Source organism: Tenrec ecaudatus, chromosome 2 (assembly GCF_050624435.1).
Source record: "Tenrec ecaudatus isolate mTenEca1 chromosome 2, mTenEca1.hap1, whole genome shotgun sequence".
In the NCBI taxonomy this organism is placed as follows: Eukaryota; Metazoa; Chordata; class Mammalia; order Afrosoricida; family Tenrecidae; genus Tenrec; species Tenrec ecaudatus.
Window position 1 is genome coordinate 124,016,140 of NC_134531.1, and position 11,965 is coordinate 124,028,104.

At 40.9% G+C, this 11,965-nt stretch overlaps 1 protein-coding gene, 1 non-coding gene and 1 pseudogene across 2 annotated transcripts; all 3 read right to left on the bottom strand.

Moving 5' to 3' along the window:
• Nucleotides 1-479: 479 nt before the first annotated feature.
• LOC142439232 (calreticulin pseudogene) lies at nucleotides 480-1,135 on the bottom strand (annotated as a pseudogene).
• LOC142439229 (calreticulin) lies at nucleotides 480-1,957 on the bottom strand. The gene has a single exon (XM_075541431.1). It carries the CDS (start codon nucleotides 1,901-1,903, stop codon nucleotides 1,238-1,240), a length of 666 nt encoding a protein of 221 aa, XP_075397546.1. The 5' UTR covers nucleotides 1,904-1,957; the 3' UTR covers nucleotides 480-1,237.
• An 8,445-nt stretch (nucleotides 1,958-10,402) lies between these two features.
• LOC142442192 (small nucleolar RNA SNORA42/SNORA80 family) lies at nucleotides 10,403-10,540 on the bottom strand. Its single transcript, XR_012783421.1, has one exon. It is a non-coding gene; the product is annotated as a small nucleolar RNA SNORA42/SNORA80 family (small nucleolar RNA).
• Between the last annotated feature and the right edge of the window lie 1,425 nt (nucleotides 10,541-11,965).

Here is an 11,965-nt window from a genome sequence, read left to right on the forward strand (position 1 = left end):
CCAACTAAATTGCACATACATCACTTTATTTTCTTTACACTTACATGCATGTCCCTGTGTGTTGAGTGAGAGTTACTGCTTGCAACTTGGTGTTTATTACTGTTTGTTTTTTTTTGAGACACAAAACTTAATTTAATAGAACTTTGCTTGTAGTTCTTACATTCTCTGTAAATCACTGCCCCATCCAGAAGTGGCCCAAGTCCTGGGAGCAGGGGAGGAGGGGTCAGAGAGCAGGTCCTAAGAGCTCCCCTTTTCCTCTGTGCTGGAGGGCTGGGGACACCACCCTCTTTCTCCTGACCCCCTACCCCCACCCCCCCAGGCTCCAGCTAGGAGAGCAATTGGAATCTCAGACCTGGGCTTCTCCATACCCCTGTCCATGGGCAAGAGAGGAGGCTAAGGGTTTGAAGGGAGGAGAGGACAGAGGAAGAGAAAGATGTCGATCAAGAAAGATGAGAGCCAGGGATGAGGGCTGAGTGATAATTGAAGACAAAACACCAGTAAAAAAGAAAACAAAAACAAAAAAAGTGGGAAGGGACAAAACCAAAATCCGCCCCAAATCTGAACCCGCCTGGGAAAAAAACGAAAAGCTCTCTAGTCTCATAGAGACATTATTTGGCGCGGCCGGCTCTGCGGCGGGAGCGCTCAGGCTTCAGTCCAGCCCTGGAGGCAGGAGGCCCAGCCTCTACAGCTCGTCTTTAGACTGGCCCACATCTTCCTCCTCCTCCTCTTCCTTGTCCTCCTCCTCCTCCTTGTCCTCCGCCTCCTCCTCCTCTTTGCGCTTCTTGTCTTCTTCCTCCTCCTTTAGCCTCTGCTCTTCATCCTGCTTGTCCTTCATGACCTTTTCTGCAGCCTTTGTGACACCCCATGTCTCATTGCCAAACTCCTCGGCATAGGCCTCATCGTTGGCGATGAGGAAGTTGTCGAAGATGGTGCCAGACTTGACCTGCCAGAGATCCAGGCCCAGCACAGCAAAGCTGTCGTAGGAATAGATGCTGTCGTCGGGGGAGTACTCCGGGTTGTCGATCTCCGGGTGGATCCACTTGCCTTTGTAATCTGGGTTGTCGATGTGCCGGGGCTTCCACTCGCCCTTGTAGTCAGGGTTCTGAATCACAGGGGGCTCCCACTCGCCATCCATCTACTCATCCCAATCATCGGGCTTCTAGGCATCAGGGTCAGGGATGTGCTCTGGCTTATCCCAGTCCTCAGGCTTGGAGTCTGTGGGGTCATCGATCTTGGCTCACTCATCCCAGTTTTCCGGCTTGGCGGCATCGGGATCCTTGATCTTCTTGGGTGCCAGGACGTCCCAGTCGTCTTCCAGGGAGCCGGACTCCACCTGGCTGTTGTCAACCTTCACTTCATAGGTGTGGTCAGGCCTCACGATCAGAGTGTACAGGTGGGTGAACTCATCATCCTTGCAACGGATGTCCTTGTTGATGAGCACATTCTTGCCTTTGTCATTGAAGATGACATGAACCTTCTTGGTACCAGGACCGCAGATGTCAGGACCGAACATGATGTTGTACTCGGAGTCGCCGTGCATGTCTGTCTGGTCCAAGCCATCAGGAAACAGCTTCATGTAACCACCCCCACAGTCAATGTTCTGCTCGTGCTTCACGGTAAACTGGACCACCAGGGTCTTGTCTTTGTTGCTGAAGGACTCGAATCTTGATGGCAGGGCATAAAAGCTGGTGTCCTGGCTCGTCTGCAGTCCTTTATCTTTCTCCTGGTCACCATAGAACTTGCCAGAACTGAGGACGAATTTGCCAAAATCCGACTTTTGTTTGGATTCGATCCAGCGGTCCGTCCACCCGTCTCCGTCCAGAAACTGCTCCTTCAAGTACACGGTGGGTTCAGCGGCGGCCAGGCCGAGCAGGCCCAGCAACAGCGGTACCAGTAGCAGCATGGCGGGCCGAGGGGGCGGCGGCGCTGGCGCCCTTTAAGTCTCTCACGGGTCAGCGGCTCTGCAGCAGGGATGCTCTTACTGTTTTCTAAATTGCAATTTGTTCTTCTTATTAGGAAAGTAAAACCTTTAGCTTTAGGAATTGTGATCATTGTCAAAATCTATTTTAAAAGTGTTATTTTGATTTTAGTTTTGAACACTTCCTGATGAACGACAGCAAGTAGGGTAACATGGCTGGGGATTATTTTCTTGAAAATTTCTAAGACGGTATCTGGAAAGCATCAGTTTACTTCAACTGGCATTTGAAGAATGAGCTGTTTGATTATTTTTCTTATTGAATTTATATTGTTTGAAGGGGTCAAAGTATCTATTTCAGCACTTGTCATGTCTCTAAGGATTATCGTAGTTTTCTCCTTGTGTGGCTGTTATTATGAATAAGAGCACTTTCACAGGCTTAAATGATGGTATTACAGAGATTTCTCACTAGTTTGTGAACTAGTATTTTACATATATATGTATATATACATAAATATATATGTAAAACATAAGTACATTTTGGGCTTTTTTTAAAGTAGAAAAGATGTTAAGTTATCCAAATAATTATTTTCTCATTTTATAAATACTTACTTATGGGCAACGGGTATTTTTGTCAATTCCTAGAGCCTTATTTTGGGCTAATGTGTTCGATGCACCTTAAACTTCTTCCTTCAGCACCATTCATTGGTTTTTTTCCATATGCTACCTCCTGAAAAGTTGGACTCTTGACTAACTTTGTGGTTGTTTTTATAATGACTGTGTATCCTTTCGCCTTTTCTGGAAGATTCCTGCCTTATTCCCCGTTTACCTCTAAAATCCTTCAAAATAGCATTGAGAGGCTTGACATTTTCTTGGGAAACTACTAGCAATGAAGCAAAACAACAGCCTCCCAGGGTTCCTGTGGTGGAGCGCATCATTGCAGCCACGGGGAAAGTGAACTTGGTTAAGGGCCTTCTCTTTGCTGCTGCCCTGCGCTTCACAAAGCTTGCAGTCCTTTTCCAGGGATGGGGCTCTCTGACCACATGTCCAAAGTAGATCCGAAGAAGTCTCACCGTCCTTGCCCTTCAGGAGTGCTCTGGCTGTATAATTCTAAAGACAGATTTTTTTTTTTCATTTTGACAGTCCGTGGTACTTTCAGTATTCTTGAAATTCAGCTAAGAATTCAAAGGCTTTGATTTTGCTTTTTTCTTCTTTATTCAATTTCTAACTTTCACAAGCATATGAGACCATGGAAAATCCCATGGTTAGGGTCAGGTGCACCTTAGTTCTCACACTAACATTCTTGGTTTTCAATATTCGAAAAAGATCTCATAAATCAGATTTACCCAAAGCAACGTCTCTTTTGATCTCTTGACTGCTATTCCCATGGATTGTGGATCTGAGCAAGACAAAATCCTTGGCAACCTGAACCTTTTCTCCATTTATCATGATGTTACCTATTGTTCCAGTTGTGAAGATTTTGGTTTTCTTTACATTGAGTCATAATCCATACTGAAGGATAACATTTTTGATCTTCACCAGCAAGTGTTTCAAGTCCTCCTCACTTTCAGTAAACAAGGTGTGTCATCTGCATATCACAGGTTGTTAGTAACCCTTCCTCCACTTCTGAGACCTCATTCATCCTCATATACTCTAGATTACCTCATACTTTGCTAACATACAGATTGAATAAGTATGGTGAGAGACTGTAAGCCTGATGCACACCTTTCCTGGTTTTAAACCATACAGTATTTCAATGCTCTGCTTGCACAACTGTCTCTTGATCTGTTTACAAGTCCTGCTTAGTGCCCTGCAGTGTTCTGGAATTCCCAATTTGCTCAAACCTCCCTAGTTCATTATTCTCCACAGAATCAAATGACTTTGCCGATCAGACAAGTAAACATCGTTGTGGGATCCTCTGCTTTGAGGCCTGATCCACTGTTCCAAGGCCCCTTCTAACCCTGGCCTGAACTTCGGGGGCCTCACCCCTGATGCCTCCTGAATCATTCAATAGTTTCTCCGTAGAATCTCTTGAGGTATAATTTGGAAGTTACATTAACTAATGAAAATATGTTACCTTTTAAATGTGTACTTTTATGATCACATATGTACATTATACAACTGTGTGTACACGGTGTGCTTTTAACACCCTCCAGCTTACTTAGCGGGTACTCATCTAAAGGAGCACTTGGATCTCTGATTTTGATCTGGATTTCTGGCCTCTCTGAGCTGTCTAAAGTTGATGCATTTCAGGCTGTCAGCCACTTTTTTTATTGTGGCCCCACTTCATTTGCTATTTGACCGAGCATAAATACGGATGGTAAACTACTCAACGTTTAATGGACCTAATTTTTATATTGCTAAACGTGGTTACCTACTTCCATAGTGGTGTTGGGGCAATTTTGTTATTATGTGAAAAAAGAGAAAGGAGGTGGAGCAGGAAAGAAACAAAATATTATTTGTATGTCGATTCAGGATATGTATGTAATATATGAAAGATGCCTAAAAATCACTGAATGTGGGAAAGATTAAGGAAATAGATACTCGGGAATTCCAGAAAATTGCAGAGGAGAGTAATTAGAAAGAAAAGTCCCCCTTGTCTGTAGAAATTAGTACCTTTCATAATAAGCAAATAGGTCATTATTTGACATTCTAGCTTATAGTATTGGATCGATCAGGACACAGCTCTAGAAGGTCCTGGGCATAAGACAGCCAATTTTCCTTTGATTTAATAGACCAAAACTGCCCTGAACTGGTGGCAAAACAATGCAATGAACTTGCCGCATGGTTGTTGGGATTGCCATCTTAAAAATGAGATCTTCAGAATATTTTTAAAGTGTCATCTTTGGAAATGCATTTTCATGATTCTATTCACAAAATTGTCTTATTTCGTCATCAAATATGTTTGATTCTTTAAGTTACAGTACTTACTTGAGTGCCCCTACTCCAAGCTTCATCCATCTCATATTTAGATATCATAGAAAACATCATTTAGTGACTGAAAGTCAGAAAAATATTTTTGCACATTTAAGAAAATGGTTTTAAATGAATAGTCACCCTTTGTAACTGAGCCTAAATGACATCCCTTTTTGCACAGTAACCTTAGAGTATGTTTCTTAAATACTGAGTTCAGAGGTTGGTCTGTCATCTTGGTAGCTGCATCTCTGTACAGACTTGATTTGGCCTCATCAGAGAATGACTGATCTGTGCTCCGTGTCAGTAATTACAGCTGTTAGCAGGCACTTCCTTGCTGCATGCTATTTAGCAAACTGCTCAGAGAGACAGGGCCACCTACTGAGCCAAGCCATGGTCAAATAACAGCAGTGTCTGGATCAAATGCTAATCTTTGAAGATGCGTTTAGGTTTCTTTAAATTGTGCGCAACTTTAACATTCCTAGGTGTAAACGTGCTATTTACTTACTACAAGAATACGTTCACGGGCGCGGATTAAAAAGACTACGGAGACATGGTTCTTAGTCTCCAGGAATACAAATGTAAATGTAAATATAGGATAATTAGGCAGGTGCCATTTTGGAAGACCATCATAAAAAGAGACATTACACTGAAAAATAAAATTTCTATGCTAAAGGAGGGGACACAAAACATCTGCTTCTTAGTACAAGGTTTATATAAAATATGCTTTGTTCATTCCTGGTTAAGTGAAGAGATAGAACATACAGAGTGTTGAAATCCATATCTTGATCTGGACTCTACTAGGTGCGTATACAACTGCCTGCAGTTACCAAGCTTGCATTGCCAAGAAAATGCGAGGTCGGAACCCTAACATTATTGCAGGAGAGAATAGGTTACTCCTCTTTCTCTATCTCAACTGCGAGAGAAAATGTTTATCCAATTTTTATTTTTAATTGTTTCTTATAGAGAGAAGTACAATCAATTTTTGCATGTTCCCCTTAAGTTAAGTGATGTACTAAATTCGCTTATTAATCCTGATAACTATAGAGTATTGTTTACTTATTCACATTATTTGTGCTCAATAAGTTTTATTTCCTTCTTCATTCTCCATTTTATATCTATTTCTTCCTTAGTTATTGCACAAGACTCACCTTTGGGACAATATGGAATAACAGAAGTGTTAGTAAGCCAGATTCCAGCCGGAATGCTTTCAATAGTTCATCATTTAAACAGTTTTTCATGGTGTTTTTGTACATATTTCATATTCTTAGGAAGGTCTGTTAGATTCTTTCTTTGTTGAAACTATTTGGTTTTAATAAAAAACGAGGGTTTTTTCCTTCAAATATGTTTTCTGCAACTATTAAGATGTTATTTTCCTGTCCCTCTTTCTCATATTAGCATTATCTGCTCTGTTTTTAATCATGCAATTACATTTAAGTTTGTAAACTGTTGTGTTTTGTTACACTAATATTATACAGCATGAAGATGAAGTTTAAATGCTTTATCCTAATCTATTATTATTTTAATAAATGAATGCTTTAATTTCCACCTAGTAGGGTAATATTTTTTGATATTCTATTATATTATTTTCTGCTCTATTTTTTTAATTAATAAATCTTTTTATTGGGGCTCATACAACTCTTATCACAATCCATACATACATCAATTGAGCAAAGCACCCTTATACATTTGTTGCACTCGTCATTCTCAAAATTCACCTTCTGCTTGGGTTCCTGGAATCAGCTCGGTTTCCCTTTTATTCCCCTCCTCCTCCCTCCCCGCCCCCCCCTTCCCCCTGGTCCCTTGATAGTTTATAAATAATTATTATATCTTATACTCCCTGGCGTCTTCCCTCACCCACCTCCCCATTGCCCATCTCCCAGAGAGGAGGTTACACATAGATCTCCGAGATCGGTTCTACCTTTCTACAGCCCTTTCCCTCCCGGTGTCGCCACTCCTACCGCGGGTGTTGAGGGGTTCGTCTGTCCTAGATTCCCTGTGTTTCCAGATCCCTACTGCACCGCTGTACATCCTCTGGTATAACCAGGTCCGCAAGGTAGAATTGGGGTCATGATAATTGGGAGACCGGGTCTCAAACAACAAAGGCGGGGTGGTGGTGAGAATCACACCACCGTGAATGAGGGGGAGTGCATGATGGGGACCCAATGCCCATCTGTACACAGCTGGACATCCCTTCCAGAGGGGTAGTGGGGAGGAGATGAGTCACTCAGGGTTCAGTGTAGCAACAAGGAAACTCAAAACCTTCCTCTAGTTCCTGAACGCTTCCTCCCCTCCCAATTATCATGACCCCAATTCTGCTCTATTTTTAACATTTCTTCTATTTTGAATATGTATACATATTTCCATTTTCCTCATGTCTGTCTCTTGTAGTTTAGATTTACTTGTGTATTTTCTGTCAGGAAATACTGAAGTTTTTTAAATATACATTTTCCTTTTATTGACCATAACATGTTTAAATTATACAAACTATTATAGCTAAAGAACAATTATTAAGTATTTTTAAATATCTAGCTGTCTTTTGACCTGTGATTTTGTTTACTATTTCCTTATTTTAAATTATTTAGGTAATTTCTTTTGACAATTTTGCACCAGAGATAGAAGCTGTGACCCCTATGCAATTCATGTATTCAAAGTCCAGTATTCTCTTCTAAGAAGCCTTACAAAATCATTGCATCGGAACTACTTTCCACGTGTGGTAATACTATAATTTCCCTAAATTTAGTTGCCTGAAATAATGCAAACATAGTACTTTAAGTTTTGGAACGTAAAGTCCAAAATCAGCTTAAGTGGCTAAAGTCAAGGTTTTGTCAGTGCAGCTTTCTTCTAGACAGTTGAGGGAAATCCTTTCCCCCTTCATTTTCAGCTACTCTCCTTGAATTGTGGCTCTGTGTCAGTGAGCAGTTATGTCACACCAAACACCTTCTGTAGTCATCACTTCCCCTTTTTGAGTTTGGCCACATTGTCTTCTTCTTATAGAATCACTAGGTCCACCCAGATATTATAGGATAATTTCCCCACCTCAAATTTTTTAATTTAATAATTTTTTGTGAATTTTCTTATTATATGTGGTTACATATTCATAATTTCAGGTAAGTAAAAACATGGGCTTTTTATGAATGGCATTATTTCAACTATAATACTGTCTCTCTTTTTTCATTTTCTTTAATATTTTCTTAATATACAATTTTTAATTATTTTCATAATACTTTCTGCAAGCCCACTTTGCATGTTGCTGTTCCTTCACTCTTATTTAAATGGCTATAACTCCATTTTATCATATAACTTTTTTCCAGAGAGGACAGAAAATACATTTTCCAAAAACATATCAAATAAGAGATATATTTAAAATATATAATTGGTTTAATTCTATAAAGTTGGGACCATGTTCTTCCTGAATATGATGCTATGACAAATTGGGAATCGTTGCTGGGCATGTCCTACAAGACATTGCTGATTCTAAGGTCATGAAGAGGCAGAGAGCATCTTGAAATCCAAGAAGGGGTCACGTATTTCTCTAAAGACTAACCATGGCCATTGACTCGATCCAGAGTCAAGATGACCCAGGATCGGGTCTCTGAAAATGTGACTGTTGATGAGAAAGGGCAGCTTCATTTTCTCCCGCTCTCAGAATAGTAGCATCTTCTATTTCGGAAGAGTGTAAGCAGTTTGAGAAGTCCATGAAGGTTAGGCTAATTTAAGCAGGTATAAAATTCATCACAGCGTAAAAAGGGTGGCAGGAGAAATACTGCATTTTAAAATAATAAACACACATGTGATACAAATGCTTAGTTAGGCAATGCCAAAATAGGCAAGTCAAGTAAAGGAGATCTAGGTTTTCGGGTCGAAAGTGATTTTGTGTCTAGAGATGTGGTCTTTGAGATCTCGGGGATGGCACTGCACTACACGTTTTCTTCTTCAAGGTCGATGGTGCTTGGGTTTTCAGGTGACTCCATTTTTGAACTGTGATCCATACAGGGAGCCGAGTTGGACCAGAATTATGATTCGCCACAAGAGGCAGCAGAGGACTGCACGAGTCCCTTACATGATGATGATATGTTCTCAGAGCAGGGCACTAAAGAGCCAACAGGCTTATTCGATTTTAGGTCCTAGTTGTCAGTGAGTTACCAGTCCCAGCTCCACTGACGCACTGTGGTCTGCACACTATTTTCCCCTATCTTTGTTGGTAGGAATCCATTGTGTGTGTGTTTATTTCTTCAAGAGGATGATTTCAAGGTGACTGTGTGTGCATTTGTGTGTGTATTTGAGAGTGTGAGTATTATCTTTCATTTCAAATGCCAGATTGGTTAAGATAGTGCTGGGTCATGTTTTCTTTCTCTCAGAATTGTACTTAGGGTTTCAATGTCTTTTGCATTTGAATGCTATAATGAAGAAATCTGAAGGCAGCGTGATGTTTTTTCCTCTGTGAGTAACTTTACAAAATTTCCTTTATTGAACTCCAATTACATAATCAGAAGTACTTCACAGTTGGTGGTTTTGTAAGATACTTTTCCCCAGAAGATGTAATGCTATTTTACATTAGTTTCTTGTATTTTAGTTATATGGAATAGATATCCTTGGAGGGTGAAGAGATATTATGCTTTCACAGATCACATTGTACCTCATAATAGACCTTGCAGTGTCCTTTCTGACTAGAAAAGCTCAGCTACTCCTGGAATCCATCATTCCTGGCAGAGTAAATCATCTGATTTTCTGATTCTGGTGGCTAAAACAGCCTATTTCAGCTCACAACTGCCGAGAATGTCGATCTCCGTGTGTTGCATTCTGACTACCACATTCTCTTGCGTCACACTTCATACGTGCCAGCTCTCATCCCCTTACTGAGGCGTGCAGTCGCTCCTCATTTGAATCCGGCCTGTCAGTCAAAGAAACTCTGGAAGTCTACTCCTGCAGGCTTTGCCACATCAACAACGTTGTGCTTGACTCGATTTGGAGAAGGCTTCTCGCCCTCAGTCACATTTCGATAGACTTTCGACCTGAGGAACTCATCTTCTGGCGCCGCCTCTGACCACATGCTGCTTCGCTCATGAGCGTGTCAGGATCGGACCATGGTCCACTGCTAGCCACCGAAGTGGATGGTCTTCCTTCTTTGTAGTCGGTCTTTAGTCTAGAAACGGAACCGATTCACTTTGACTCACCCTGAGAGTGTTTGAAAGACCAGGGACATCGTTTCCAGCATCACTGCAGTTCACAAGTCACCACAGCACAGCACACTGACAGGCAAGTGGTGGATAATGCGATATAGAATATTGGCAATTTGACATAAATCATAAAGCAGTCGCTTAAAATGTTTCTTCTTCTTCTTCTTCTTCTTCTTCTTCTTCTTCTTCTTCTTCTTCTTCTTCTTCTTCTTCTTCTTCTTCTTCTTCTTCTCCTTCTCCTCCTCCTCCTCCTCCTCCTCCTCCTCCTCCTCCTCCTCCTCCTCCTCCTCCTCCTCCTCCTCCTCCTCTTCCTCCTCCTCCTCCTCCTCCTTCTTCTTCTTCTTCTACTTCTCCTCCTCCTCCTCCTCCTCTTCCTCCTTCTTCTTCTTCTCCTCACTGTACAAGCTGCTTCAGTGCCTGACTGACACCCATGGGACAGGGACAGGCAGTGGTTCAGGGTTACGGTTCACTCTGGCATGGGACACTATGAGGGGCCTGTGGGGTCAGGCCTGCCATCAATCCAAACCCATGCACTCTTCTTCTTTTAAAGTGATTTTACACCTTTCTACCAAGGCTGTGTCCAATCATTCATAAACTTAAGAGATTATATAGTTAGAGATGTGATTTTACTACTCAATAATGAATCCAGAGTGGGTCAGATGTACTGCAGACTGGTACTTTCTCTCTCCCACTGTTCCAGAAATAACTTCTTTTCTCTCCTACATTTATGTGTTCAGACAAATTCTTGTTTATGAAAAAAAAGTTGCTTCTGGTTGTTTAAAATATGTTTTCTGTTTCTTTTTTCCTGTCCTCCCAGACAGCAACCCCAACTGATAAAGGTGAACTATTTTCTTTGTCTCTGAGGTTGGTGCAACATTTTGTTTTGTTTTTTTGAGGTGCTTTAATGCTTGCTGGTTTTCTCTTCTCACACATGGATTTTTGTTATAGCTGTGTATCATCTATTGTGTTATGAAATCATCTCGTTCACTCTTTCACAGCTTCAGATTGTGCTGTGAGGAGCGGCATGGAACTAAATCGCCTGTTCCTTTCAGGAATATTAATATTATATATATATAATGTTTTAGCCTATTATCACTCATATTTTAGGTTTGGAGACAGATTTTGAGATGTGACACAACTCTGCTATTATCTCAGGTTGGTGTTGTAGATTTGTTCAATCTTTTCTAAAGCCTTTAGCGTGTTAGACAATAATAACATAACATCCTACCTCCAAATATGTTGGTCAATGTACTCTCTGGCCTGAGTGACCGTTCACTTTGGAGGAAAGGCACTGATGCAAATATGCTAAATCATGGTCAATTCTGTGGACATTTCTTTCTTAACTGCTCAGTGATTGTCCTTAACTAGTTTCTTTCTGATCAAACAATTGATCGATCGTTTGCGATCATCATGTGCATTGGAATCCTCTTGCAGGTTTCAGAAATAGATTTTTTAGGTAATAACTGCACACGTCTGTTTTCTCTTTGTCTGGTGTGAACTCTGAGAGTGGTATTTTTGAACATGCTCAGAAGTTTTTAGAGGGAAGCCGGAGTGGAGGGCCATTGTAATAAAAATAAATTAGGAGGGAGACCCATTTTCTGAGGGTTTGGCAAGGGACTATTAGCTCAGTGCTACCACACTCATGATAAATGAAGTAAATTATATCGCTCTCACTTAAAACCACAGGAGAAATAACTTTAATTTCAACTCTTGCCCAACATAGTTATTGAATAAAATCACCTTTCTTCTGGGGAATAAAAAGAAGTTTTCCTTTGAAATTTGGGTTGAAAATATTAAAACGTTATTTTAAGTCAGTTCCAGTTCAGGTAATATACTACATTAGAGTTGACAAGAGATGTCCTTTTTAAAATTTCCTGGGTGAGAGGAAGCTTACCTTCAGGTTTACTTGATATATGCTGCTAGCATAGGGCATGGGAAGGAAGATTTGAGGCTAAAT